This window comes from Xiphias gladius, chromosome 20 (assembly GCF_016859285.1).
Source record: "Xiphias gladius isolate SHS-SW01 ecotype Sanya breed wild chromosome 20, ASM1685928v1, whole genome shotgun sequence".
Lineage (NCBI taxonomy): Eukaryota > Metazoa > Chordata > Actinopteri > Istiophoriformes > Xiphiidae > Xiphias > Xiphias gladius.
Genome location: NC_053419.1, coordinates 5862386 through 5877254, shown reverse-complemented (window position 1 = coordinate 5877254; position 14869 = coordinate 5862386). Strand labels below are relative to the sequence as shown.

Here is a 14869-nt window from a genome sequence, read left to right as displayed (position 1 = left end):
TCTAACTTAACTGTGTGTGAAATAGAGCAAGTTGTAATGCAGGTTGAGAAAGTGTGGTTAAAGTAGCCTGGCATAAACCCTGGACTTGGGGTCAGGATTTATTCCAAGTTTTGGGTTACATGATTCGACAATCATGAATGCTATGTGTAACTAATTATGCAGATTGGGCTTCCACCCAAGATGAGCTGAATAAGAAAAAAAAATATTTTTCAACTTTGTGTTGGCCACTAGGTATATTGCCTAGTGGCCAATACGCACCAAATTTGCACAGAACCTCAGTGTGGCACGGCAAACTAATGGCCCAAGTTTTTTGTTAATCGGACAGACCTATGTAAAAGTATGACAGCACTTCCTCTGTGTGAGTGAAAGTTTTTCATGTATAACTTTTGGAATTTTTGGAGTATAAAAACTCTTTTAATAACTTGTGATCATGAGAAGGTACGTGCAAATATCTATGCAGATCAAACTTAGAGCCTAAGAATAGTTTGGAAAAACAATCTTAGCGCATTTTATTATTTTACAACACAAATGCCACCTAGCGGCCCATTAGTGCCAAATTTTGCACAGAGCCTTAGTGGGAAACTACCGATCTGAGTTTCGTATTAATAGGAGCGATGCTGCCAAGATATGCAACACTTTCTGTTTTGGCTGCAACCTATAGGAAGCTGTTCCTTTATAACTTGTGCATTTTTTGGATTATTAAAATTCTTTTAATAACTTTTTATCATGAGTGTCAATTTTGATGTCTGACATGCGTGCACCATTCTATACCTCCCATGAGAATTTCACTAACTTAATGTACGGTGAATGCTGCAGTACCACTTTTACGAATTGAAGAATAAAAAATAACAATAATAATAAATACATACAAACCTCAGCAATTACAATAGGGTTTCCAGCATGGCTGGTAGTGGGAGCTATGCTGCCTGAAGTCTAAGTCCCTCAGGCTTGGACCCCTAAAAAAACACTGTGGAGGCATTGGCATTAAGTATAATCATTACAAGAGTAACCTCGTACCACCTCTGATTAAGCTGCCTCATTTCATCCCGTTTAGCATACTACAGCATGTTACGTTCTGTACTTTCAATTTTTAAAACCCAATGAAATTCTTTTAAGCATTGTGGTACAGTAAACACTAATTTTGTGAGCTCGATTTAGATTTGTGTGACACAATTCGGCTACTCCCCATGTGACTATGTTTATCATCTGATTCAAGCCGTTACTCACAAAATATCTATTTCCTTTAATGCAGCCTCAACCTTGCTTTTCTTTTCAAGCGGTCGAAATCCAACATAATCACACCATTTTTGTTGTTTATTGCCCATGTTGGTTTGTTAAACTCTTAAAACCTCTGGAATATACAATGGATCCATCATGAATTCTGTATGCATTAGGCAGATTTTTTTTCCCGAGTGGTCAAAAGTACCTCGCTGCTGTAAAACAAGAGAGCTATGGGAATTACATCTGTCGTTTGCCAGACAGCTTTGGGAACCATGAGTTTTCAAAGTTAAGGGATTTATCTTGATGATAAATGTAGAACATCTTAAGGTTCAGCTTGAAGCTTTCAGTTTTGAGTACCAGCAGTTTCTGAATATAAGGAGTTTATCTCTGAAGGAAATCCAGTTTTGGCTGTGTATGATTACTGTATGTGCCTTCATACTAACATTTATGTTGTTATTTCTCTGAAATGATTCCATTGTCATTACATCTATGAGCACTTCACTGACCAACTTATTAAAACCTCTAAATTTAAGTGATCGCAAGCTTCATTGGGTAAACTCTGTTTGAATGACGAAAGCATTATTTAACCATCATTTTTGCTGTAATACATTTGATCGTCTCTCAAACAACATTCATTTGTTGTAGATCAGCACCCAAATGGGGTCAGAGCAGAATTAACGATTGAAAATTGTTGTGTGACCTGTCCTTAATTAATTAGCTTATTGGTCTGGTTCGGCCTTTGGGCTGCAATTACAGGAGAGAGGGAGAGAGGAGGGGTGTGTGTCGAAGGACACACAATGTGACCATGAGGTTGTGCTGTATCTACAGGCACCAGCCGGGGGAGAGATGACAGGAGGATCCAGAAAATTTTAAGATTAACACAAACCCTTATTGCTTGTTTAAGCAGCACAATCACTGGCAGATCATTTTATGACAGATTTAATATTTACAGTATACTGAAAACATGTTGACACAGTGTGAGGTTAGCAGTGTGGGTCAACAGTGGAGCTCTGGCTCGCATGGAGGAGATGCAGTGCTGTGAATTATCACCTTCCCTCTTGCTGCCGAGCTCTAAAGCCCTCTGAAGCCCTGCTGCTACATATTTTTCCAACTTAATGCCCTCTCTCTCCCTGTCTCTCACTCTGTGTGTCTCCATCTCACACACAGAGACAGAGACATGCAGTACCTACACATTCAAACACAAACTCAGAGACGCAGCCAATCCACCTGCATGTCCTTTAGTTGTATTGGCTTATTCTGAGCTTGAACACTTTGACTCTCTTCATTGTGGTTTTATTTTCAGCATTTCTTTTTTTCCTCCACCTTCAAAAAGGCACTTAGTGTTCTTACAAGTTTCTTGGGGATTTCTTCTGATACAATTGCTGTAGCATATCTGATGGTATTATCAGATTTGATGAACAGTGGCACCTCCTTGGTAACATAAGCAAACAGCTGAACAACAAACACCAGATTCTAAATCATGCTTTGTTAAATTTTGACTGGTGTTTGAAAACTACCTTTTCCAACATAATATAGGGTAAATGTCTTATGTGAAATAACCCGTATGGTTTTACGTTTGTCAGACAATAGTGTGTTCAAAGTTGGACCCCATCGCCTTGAGCAAGAAGCTGATAAAGGAAACAGGGTCAATAATTATGGAGGCACAGGAGAAGACGAGCAAAATTGCCTCCTCAATGGAGGAAGCATATAAGCACTGCTTCTCACATGAAAAAAAACATGGAAATGCATGCAAACATACAGTATACATCTAGAAGATCAAAAGGCACCACTTTCATCAAACAATATTTTATCAAGGTGTAAAGGATAAAGGTTTGATATAGACACACAGCGTGGTTCCAGTGATATCATACTTTTGACACTTAAATAGTAGTTAGCATCAAATACACTACATGACCATGAGGTGTAAACAAAGGGATTATAGTGGACAATAAAGCAGGTAAAAACTGCTGGTTTACAGATATTGACACTGCCGTACATGGAGAGGGGACAACAGGACACCATGGTGCAGACTATGCTGACGATTAGTGACAAACCATCTATTGTATAAATCAGGTCATTCTGCTCTTTTATCTGCGGCGGTGTTTGGCAGCATGTCAATAAGAGCACAGTGATTTCCCAAGCCAAACTGCATGCAGCCCTTCTGTCTTTAAAAATGACTAATTTAGATGTTTTTTTAATGTCTGTTTTGTTTTTAATTAATACTAGGAGTGGTTAAATCTAATCTAAAGAAATTACCACAAAGTAAACAGCCAAGTTATAACTTTAATTTACTCGTTTTAACTAACTTCCTTACTTACACACTGACCAATTAACTGACTAACCTGCTTTGTTTCCAGAAGTTATCAACACTCTCGCTTTCAGGACAAACATGGCTAATTGTATTGTTTACCAATTACATTACTTTTTTACTGACAAGCTAACTAACTTATTGACTAACTAAGTAACTTTATATACAAACTGACTAAGTAATGATTATGATAATTTTAGAATCAATCCCAGTCAAGGAATTCATCAGAAAAAGTTACATGAACACCTCTTATGACTCATATGCAGCGATTCTGTATTAGTGATTTATTTCAGTGCCAGTGCAGGAACTAGTGTGCTTATACTCTGAGTCCCTCCAATATGTGTAAAACTTTTGTAATTATACGTTTTTATTTGTAGAAGAATTTGAAAATCCTTGGCAGGTCTTTTTTGATACTACTACTCTGAGTCACTAAAGGAAGGAATTTTCAAATCCTAAGCATAGGGCTTTTAAGCTAAAACATGTATGGTTTGGTTTTGCATCTTTTCTCACTGACATTTTTATGTATTAACCATAGCTGATCAGAGCATTTGAGCAGATAATGGGCAAAGTTGGCATTCATGCTGAGTTGTACGTCTGGCCACCTGGTTAATATTCACTCTCTGTTTCGCTCCATTCTTGTTCTCCACCAACTACTGACCTGCTAAAGGCTTTAATATGTTCACTCGCTATTTGCTAATTTTGTCTCTCTGCCACTTGGTACTGGGCAGATAGCTTGCAATCGTTTTTTATGAGCGACCACTTTCACATAATACAGTCATTTGATCCACTGTTAATATGAAAATATAGATTATAGCTGTCTTAAAGTTTATCAGTTTAAAGTTGCCTTAAGTTAACCATACCTTAATCAGAGTTACCATAATAAGTCTTACGGAGTCCTTGAGGTGGTTCCCAGTGAGTTTTTAGTCATTCTAGCAACATGGCTCTATGGATGGTAGTGCTGGTCGGTCTGTTGGTAGATCCACCGCTTTGGTCCAGTACTGATATATCTCAATATGTATTGGATGGATTGTCATGAAAATTTTGTAGAGATATCCCACGGTAAAGAGTATGAATCTGAATGACTTTGGTGACCCAGTGACTTTCTCTCTAGTGTGACCAGCAGGTGAAAATTTTCACTAATCCTCAGAAATATCTCAACTACTATCTACTAAATAGATTAGCTCATGACTTTTTCTGTAGCACCACAATGAGGTTGACATTTGTGGTTTTGAGTAAACTGTCTCAACAACTAATAGCTGGACGTTGTCCCCCGCATCATAAATTCTAATTATTTTGGTGCTCCCCTACCATTCAGCTAGTGCATCATCAGGGCACCGTTTAATTGTCCTATCCTTTGTTTATGACCGAATTGATTGTGACCAAATTAGTAACAACTGTAGTTTGTGTTTAGTGCTTATTTGCAAATGTTTCTCACACTCTATACTGTCAAAAATTCTAAATCTGCTTAGCATCCACATATTAGCATTGTAACTGTGGCTGTTAGCATGATGTTGACATTTAGCTCCAAACACATCTCAAAACACAGCTGTGCACAAGCACAAGTGGTCAAGAAAATGAAATAATTCACTGCAGATATAAACCTACACTGAATTCTGTGTTAATTACACATGGCAGAAGACCCGCTGCAGGCCATTACAACCTTTCTGGTTAGGGTATAAATGTCTCTCTAAGAGTGGAAAAGGTGAATGTTTATGTTGTTTACATTAACTGTCTTAGCAATACAAGCTGAACACTTCCCTGTTTCATTATCTGTACCTAATGCCCTGCTCTGTTGTGAATAAGAAAAATAATATCCAGAGAATGGATTAAATTAATTAGGTAACTATTTGTACTCTCTTGACGTTTCTTTAACAGCCACAATGGAAAAGAGAGAAGAAAATCTCACAAATATGATCACTGTAACCTTTGAGTCTCAGAATTAGCTTGGTCTCCGTTCTCCCCTCACTCAGAGATTTCTAAATTAACTGTCAGTGTAAGGTCTCATACCTGATGAGACTTTTACATGAGGGTTTGTTTTTAATTCTGAATTGATTGCACAGTGTCTTATAAAGGTTATTGATCCTCTACATAACCTCAATGGAGAAATCATGATCGACTATATACGCTAACTATATCAGCATACATTTGAATTTTGCATTAGACTAATGGAAGGATGGATAGGGTATTCTGCAGTATCACAAATCAGAAATATCATGGTATGTTTGCATCTATGGATGTTTAGGAAAATCTAAACTGATTTTTGTATTATATTCCTATTGCTCATTGTATATGTGTGTGGCAGTGATGCACAGACTCTGAGAGGGTACATCTCTCTTCTAAAGCACAGTTTTGAGGTGTTTTGCCAAATCCATTTGCAAAGACACCAGTCATATAACTGTAACATCAAAGACTCCGAGTGAACGTGGGACCTTTGTCAAATCACCTCAAATTGCACAGTCAACTGTGGAAATAAGCAGAAATGCCAAACAATAACTCAAACAAGCATTTCCACAAAAATGCTAAAGGTCCCACATAGGATGCTCTCCTGAAGGGAAGTTTTAAAAAACATTGCTGAATGTTGTACAGTACAAGGACAACTTTTCAAGGGTAGAGAATATAGTCCACCAGTATTTCTGACCTTCTTTACAATACAGTCTTTAGTTTCTTTACAGTGTCAGATCTAGTCCAGTCCCACAACAGTCCCACGGTCCCAGCCCAACAGTTGCAGTGTGGCACCTCTCACAGTTCTGACGGTTTTAAATCACAAGGAGCTTGACTTATTTCTCTGCACACACTGAATAAGAGACTGGATAGGATGGCAAGTGTCTTATAAATTCCTGGAGAGATTGAACGCCACCAAGTGGTCATAAATTCTCCAGGCTGACTAATTGAGGCTGCTGGAGAACAGAAATGCTTTTTTACACCACTACCACACAGTGAAACAGTCTGTAATGCTGCAAGTATTGCAGCCAGGAAATCCACACATTACTCGTACATATGCTGTCGTAGCTGCAATGATTTCACCGGCACCACTGATATAGTATCACAGCATGAGTTTTACTAGAGTGATTGGTGGACTGGAAAAATGACAGCATTGTTCTTTAGTTGAAATGCTTTTACATTATCTATACTTATGTTTTCATCTTGTGGTCATGCAAATAATGACTATTCTTCTCTCATTAACTAAGGTGGAGGAAGGATGATATTGTTTCGGCACCACAAAATTTTCAGTTTCAGTTTCAGCAGTGGCATGAGTACACAAGAAGTCAATGCCAGTTGGAAGTTGTTCCATCTACAGAGAAAAGAGGAAAAAGAAGAGAAACTAAAGGAAAGTAACCGATAGAACTGAGAGAGTGCTTAGTCAGTTTTACTTGTGACTAGGACACCAGAGAGTGCAGTTGGTGTCTCTTATCCTTCCAACAGTCAATGCTGGATTCTTTTAACCAAGAATACCCCTTATACCAAGCATTTCAAGTTACCAGACCTTATCCATACAGTTAGGAGCCACTGATAAACAACTTATTTTGTCGGTTCGATCCATAAAAATTTGTTGGTTTGGCGAGTAGATGGATTTGGCTGCCTTCATGTAGTGGAAATGCTGCAGTCTTTATTAATGTTGGGTATTTTCCTGCTGAATTACTCCTTTATCTCACAGCTTGTGATCAGATAGAAGTGCCCCCAATAAAATCCATCTTAGTTTTTCTGTCTGAAAAGGCGCCTTTTACAAAAAGAGCAAGTAGTCACAGCCACTGCTCTGCACACCAGTGGTTGTGTTATATAGCTAACAGGTTTAAAACTACACATATAAATTACTTTTAAACACTCTTTTGACCCCACACCAGAGGAAATGTGTTTCTCTTCTTCTCAAAATACCTCCCACCTTCTTCTTCATTCACTCTGTTCTCTTTTACAGTTATTCTACAAGGCGCCCCCCCTCTGTCAGGCGAAGACTGTCCAACAGAGCTTCCATAATGAGAGGTGAGCTCTCCCTTTCACTTTCGTCCTCAGCTGCTGTCTTATCCATTTTCTTCCAACTCACTCTCTCTTGCTTTACAAAGTCACACTCAAAGTCAACAGTAAGGACAATGGCAGTACACTGTGTGACGAGTGAGTTAGGGACACTTCATGGTGTAGGGTAATTACAGGCCTGTTTGTGCTGATGGGAGGTGTTTGAACGCCGAGTTGGTAAACCAAAGATTAGTGGATTAGGTTTGAGATTTTAATATTGAACTGTGATCACTGCAGTCAGCATACAAACCTGAGAGTAAGGTAAGAGACTATAACATGAGATCCTATGGATACACTCCATATGTAAAACCTCAAGGGTCTTTTCAACCCATATCTGAACATTAGGCGCTGCTGAACCAATGCACCACTGTGATACACCCAAACTATCTCCTGAAATTCAAATTCCTGCTGCAGTGCCTCCCCTGCTGCTGGCCAGAACAATTGAAAGTGCTGGAACCAACATATGTTCAGCCTCTTTGCCTGATAAATGACTTAAAACAGTAAACAAATATAAACATTTCTAAAAATTAATGTTTCTGTTGATCTACCAAGAATTAACTCACTAATCATTTCAGTGCTGCTTTGTTTCCCGTGTTTTTTGTTTTGCTGTTTGCTTGTTATCATACTATATGAAAAAAGTAAGAAAATAAATGTAAATATGAAAATAATCAGTTATCATTGATCGGTCAATAATCAGTTAAACTCAAATAGTTGTCATTGTTATTAGTTTATCAGTTGTTTGGTTGATTGACTGATTGTCAGTGACATCATTGACCACTGTCACTCCAGTGGTGGCCAGTGGTGGTGACAATCCGACAGACAGATAGATAATTATATCCAAAGAGAAACACTCAAGACGCAAACACACAGAGAGTCCTGTATTTAGTGTGCAAACATGTACACAGACAAAGAAGAAATGACTCCTTGTGAATCTCACCTTTCCTGCCGCAGATGCTCCTTGGTCTACTGAGAGGCTGCAGAGAGACAGACAAATTAATCACTGAGGGACACGTGAGTCGTCACTCATATAAACACACATAAATAATAATGTGACCGTTGTGTTGATTACAGTGTAATGATAACTATAAAATGACAAATAAAGAATTGGCATAGCTAGATGAAAAAAATATGAAGGTAATAAATTATTACAATGTGAAAATGAAGGATTCATTGGCCCACTCTAGCCCTGTGCCATCACCCTGATATGAACTGCATCCAATGTGTGGCATCATGTTTTTTTAGTGCTGAGTAAGGGATCATTTTATTGGACTGAAGATACCTTTACACTGCACTTACATCCTGTACACTCATACACACACGCACAATTTGATGAGTGATTTATATTTTAGATTTTTTAAAATATATTTTGGAGCTAGGAATGGAAAAGAGGATTTGAAATATCTTGACTGACAGCTTTTCATCTTTTTGAATACATGTCTCATTTATCACAGGATGATAAATTCACAGTAGCACAGATTTTTAAATCTTCGTCATGGCTTTCATGTTCCTTAGAGATGTGGCAGGGACCGGTGCACAGAAAGGCATTTTTACAGGAAATGTGAAATGTGCATGTCTTCCAGTCAGACTTTTCAATAAAATTAAAGCACAGACATTGAAATGCATGACACAAACTCCCACCAAGACACTCTCTCTCTGAGTACATAAAAGGAGGTATTTTGCAATTTGTGTCATTGTTTACAGCTCTATATTCCTGCCTGAGTGAAATTACTCTAGTAGATGTCTTTACATCCTCAAGTGCCCGCGGAGTAATAGGCTCTAAATCCATGAATAATCGCGACAACTCAAAGTGCTGCCTTCAGGCCAAGAGATAATGAAAAATATATAATTAAACCACAGTCCGAAAAATACTGCAGTCCCACCTGCAATGGCACATTAAACTCAGCACGGAGATATGTTTTGGGATTCAAATGCAATTAGCCCAGTTGACTTTTGAGAGAAACTCAACTCAGTTATTCTCTTATAGATTTTTAAATTGTCTCCTCCCTGGCTGCTCTCTCTGTACCGTCAGATAATCTGCACCCTTTCAGGACAAGCTGCTAAATTAAATACTGCGAATGAAATGTTATACTATGCAACATGGCAATGACACAAGCGGAAAAGTGCAATTTCTTCTTGTCACCCAACGTTTCAACTCCTAACTTAATTAACTGCTTTTGTTGCATTTTGTTTATTTATGCAACATGGTAAAGACAGAAAATAATTAGTAAAACATTACTTTAGGGTGGTGGAGAATAACCTTTTAACCTGGTGAGTACTCCATATTATTACTTACAATTTGACAAAAAGTGAAACACAACTTATGAATTTATGGAATATTATTTATGGAATTTTATGCACTCAACATGCTAAAGACACATGCTGAAAACAGAAAATTCTTCAGTAAAACTTTATTTCAAGCACCCAGTTCGACAAGGAGGCAACTTTTGTACCTGCCACCTGGTGCATGTTCCAATATTTCCTTTTTAGATAATTAAAAAACTGAAATTAAAATTCAGTATTTTGGGATTTATGTTAATTTATTTCATGTAAACTCCTTGAAATTACGAGTGGCATTTTAACCCCCAATCAAACAGAAGAACCTGCTGTTGTTTCAGCTATGTCTTGTTGTTTTTGCATAGAGACACCAGGGTGCAAAAATGAATACACACAGAGAACAACCATCTGTCTCAGCTGTGCTGCGTCTGCAAGAAACACTGTAATAACCATGACAAGATATCTCTGGGGAGGATTCGACAGTAATTAATTGTCGACGTAAATGTTAAATACCTTTTATAGCCCTGATTGTTTTGGAGAATTCGGGAGGAATTACAAGTTTTGACTTGTCAGGCTGTCCTGTTGGGTGTTATTGAGTTAATGAGAAAATTAGTCTGGCATTTACATCAGACTTTAATTTGGTTGTTGGGGATCATATTTATTCCAGGTCATGAGCTGCAGATGAGTTGCTCAGGTGTGGCATTTTGAGAGGAGCTCTGGCATTTTTCCAACAGAACTGCATTTTTTTTTTCTGAAGAAAGGTTGCGAGAGTCCCGCCATCGCAGAGACAGATGTATGACTTACTGAACTGTTGAAAAGCCCATCAAAAAGCCCAAGAAACAGTTAAAAGAATAACTTAGGAAAATGAATTTAAATTTACAGGTTAAAAGCTTGCATATATAAAGTTGGTTTAATCATCTTATTCCTGGTCAGTATTCAACATCTCTGATACAAAGGATACGGGCTAATTCATTAAACTCTTCACACTGTTTTATTCAATCAGAACTCTCAAATTATTTAGCATCACAAAGGTTTCGCTCTTCACCTCCTTCACTTAGGCCTACTTTTCTGCTTTAGCTCTGATTCACAGCTCAAACTGAAATGTGCCTGAATGGAGGAATAGTTCAGCATGGGAAATGTGCGTATTGGTTTTTTTGCTGACAGTTAGATCAATACCACTCTATTGTCTGTAGACTTAACAGAATCTGGGAACAGGGAGAGTCTTGTCATCACCGTGAAGCTGACAATTTCATGCTGTGGTTTTTGTACAGATTAAACAAATGAGATTTATTGTGATAAGCACTGAGCTTTAGAGATGCTGGTAGGTGGATTTGTCTTTATGCTAAGCTGAGCTAACCGTCTCCTCGCTGTAGCTTCAAATTCAGCGGACAGACATGAGAGTGGTATCTTGGCAAGAAAATAAAACTGGTGTTCTTTCCTAAAATGGAAAAACTATTCCTTTAATTTCCTCTGGCTTGAATTGGGTTGGGTTTGATTTTATTAATTAAAAAATTAAAAAAGAAAAAAAAAAAAAAGAAAAAGAAAGAGCGCTGTATGCATGTGTATGTGAATGGATGAATGCGGCAGTAGTGGAAAGCGCTTTGAGTGGTCCATAAGACTAGAAAAGCTCTATACAGGTGCAGTCCATTTACCATTTAATGTGCTTTCATGAGCTTTGTGTGTTTCTGTTTTTAATTTAAAGTATTTTTGTGTGTTGGTAGTTATTTATCGTTTTAACAGGATTTGTCTTTGCGGATCCTTCATTTAGCACCTTATTTGCGTGTTGATAATACTTAACAATTCATTTGAATGAAGCAACATTTTCCACTTGATGTTTTGATTTTCTCAAAATTTAAGTTTTTTGTTGATCCCTTAGAATTTAATAAAATGTAAAATTGATTTATAAGCAGGAATCTTGAATCCACAGTTAAAAGGTGGCTCTTATGTCACTGGAAATGTCCTGATCAGAGAGACAGTACAAATTTGGGTTTTTCTGAATTGGCTTGGTCCAGATTTTTCTGGCCGATTGAAAACTCACCCCGCCAAGCTGCTGTTAGCAGAGCTCTCTGCAATCTGTGAGCTGGCAATCCACTTGGTCTCACCCACCACCGTCCTGGCGTGCGGCAGGCGGCCCACATCTTTCACTGTCATCATCAAGTGCTGCGATGACTTCAGGACTCTGACAGCTTCATCGTGTGGGATGCTCAGGAAGCTGCGACCGTTCACCTCCAAGATCTGATCACCGACCTGCAGGGGGGGGAGGGAACAAAGAGGCATGGCGGGAGGGGCTGAGCAAGGTGGCGAGGAACGATCAGGCAGACACTACACAGGTTCATAGATCAGGGGTCAAAGATAGGTGATGTAACAGATGGAGGTGGTGGAGGTGTATTAAATGTTTAATGGATCAGAGCGAGATAAAAAGGTTGCAGTTTTTTTGTTAAAAGTTGGGGCTCTCTCAGGTTAGGCAGCGAACAGAAATAATTACACAAAGATAAAAGAATTCTCTCCTCAATAACAGGTTCAGGACCAGAACGGTTTAATATGTAATTGAAAATGCTTTCACATTCTATCATGGGACTGAACCTGGAGGCAGTGGCAGAAGGAGTATAATGACATCCATACTAAATCCACCTTGGACGAGGTCAACTCTCTGAGGTGTATCAGGGACCCTCATCTGTGCTCGTGAAGCTGAAGCACCATCTCAGCCTCAAACTGCAATATTCCTGTGCTCTGGATCGTTACATCTGCCAAACTTGGCTTAATTTCACTGGTATCAGTTATGACTCAGACATATTCTGTCCATAATGCTATCTCTGTGATAGAGATGTGCACCACTGCAAATATTTCTTCAAACACAGAAAGCTTTTTGTGCACGTTCTCCATGTTTGGGGGATAAAATGAATGCCTGAACAGAGAGCTGATCAATCATCATAATGTGATCACTAACATAATCTCAACCTTTTATATTACAAGGGACCAACAGAGTGAAAGTCACAGTGCAGAAACTGTGTTAACAAATAGTCCTTTGTCCCCGAAATGTAAAGAAATACTCTGGGTAAAGAAATTAATTTCAGGTGGTTTGGTCATCGTAGTGCCTTACACTGACTCCATTAACTTTATCTGTCACCAGAACCGTGTAATAAATTAATCGGCGAGGATGGGTTGCCACTCCCTCTTTAGAAAACAGCACTTTGTTGCTGGTTTTGTAAATTAATTTGTCTGGCATTTAGACTTGATGTAGTGTTTAGCATTTCACAAAAGTACCCAAATGTCACTATCAGCCTTTTTGTTTAATTCTCATTTTACTGTGATCAATCATTTCAATGTTCTCTCTGAGCAGCAGCAAATGCAAACAAGACATTAACGACATTCAAAATCTCATATTTTTCAGTTTGTGTTTTCCAGCGACCTGAGCCGACCCAACACCAGATCTGTAACTGGTAATGCACATTAGCACCTCTACAGCACGTGAGGCAGCTGAGGGCGTTCTACACATAAACCTCCCCCTTCATTAGTCCCTACAATAGCATAGAGTGTAATCATTTTTAGAAGGGCTATTTGATTGAAAAGAATCCAACCTGTATATACAAATGCATTTAATTCATCATTCAACACCAACAAGTGCCACTGCAGTGAGAACACACACTTCTGCCACAGCAACAACACTTCTTATTCATGTGTCAGGCTGGGCTGAATCCGCAGGGATGAGAGATAGATTTTAAGAGAGATTACAAGCTGTTTGTTCCAGCTGTTTGCCTTACAAAAAGGCACAAAAGATAAAGGACTCAATAGTCTGTTGCTTATGGACTTTTTACTGTGTTTGTTAACCTTGAAGCAAAGTTTAGTGTGAGCTCAGCTCGGTTCGTCTCAGTTTCACTCGGAATTGACAACTTGAGAACACACATGGCTGTGAAATGTACACAAAAGAGGTATACACACAAACACAACACTCTTTTTACCCTTTCTATTAGTATCGCTATCGTTTGAAGAGAAATGAAATTCTGACTTCAGAGTGGTCATGAAAAACATTATATTATATCACATTTTTATTTGTCTAAAAAAGGAAATGTTTTAACAGTTTTATTGTGTGTAAAGTAACAGACAGCTGTCTCCAAACTATGTTTAGTAAATATGCTAGCTGTTAGAATACATCTGGAATACATCTCTATACGGTATGTTCTTAAATGGCCAAACCACAGAACACCGGCAGAGAGACCTGAGGATGTCAGTTCACAGACACTCCCCATCCAGTGTGACGAAGCTTGTGAGGATCTGCCAGGAACAATGCGATAAACTGCCCAAATCCAGGTGCATGAAGGTTGTAGAGACTTATCCAAAAAGACTCGAAGTTGTAACAGCGGCCTAAGATGCTTCTATAAAGTATTAAATAAAGGCTCTGATTCACAGCTTTACTTAGGTAAATGAGAGATTTGGGTTTTTGATGAATGCCCTGATACATGAATTCATTAAAGAAACAGTTGCCCTGTCTGATCCAAATGTACCATGTAGTGTAGTTATAGGCCTTTTTTAAAGAGGCCATGTTGAAATGTCACTGTAGGGAAAACACAGGTGTAAATAAGAAAATGAGTGATTCGGTTTCAGGCTCCAGGTATTGTGCATGCTGGCTCACTGTGACACGGTTATGTCTTACTGTGACTCTTCAATGGAACAGAGCCATCTTTAATGTTCTTGGTAACACCTGTGCTTTCCCAGCTATGACAAGTCGAAAGGTCTGCTGTAAAAAAGGTCTTTTAGTTGCTATGGTGACAGAGAGTGGGGTGATATGCCACACGGCCTGTGGTCTGGAAATAAAACCGGGGAAGCTCATGTGATGTTGATTCTGACTCTAATTGCACGCGGATGAAGTTTTATGGCCCTGTAAGCCTGATTCAAACCTCACTGTTAATTACAGAGGAACGAAACAGAGCATGCCAATATGAACATGAACTCCTTCACAAGTCATTTGTAGTGTTCTCTTCCGTAATTTTAGGGACCAACAAGAAAGGGGGTTCACTTGACCATCATGCTGCATCATTTGCAGTCATCACCTCGCCACGG

At 38.7% G+C, this 14869-nt stretch overlaps 1 protein-coding gene across 4 annotated transcripts in view; it reads right to left on the bottom strand.

Moving 5' to 3' along the window:
- The window catches only part of whrna (whirlin a), a 122612-nt gene that overhangs the window by 25836 nt on the left and 81907 nt on the right, over positions 1-14869 (bottom strand). For all 4 annotated transcript variants that reach the window (XM_040156627.1, XM_040156630.1, XM_040156629.1 and 1 more), the window contains exons 4-5: positions 11850-12058; positions 8475-8511 (exon numbers count right to left, since the gene is read on the bottom strand). In XM_040156627.1, coding sequence (XP_040012561.1) covers positions 8475-8511; positions 11850-12058 — 246 coding nt within the window. The remainder of the gene's footprint in view (positions 1-8474; positions 8512-11849; positions 12059-14869) is intronic.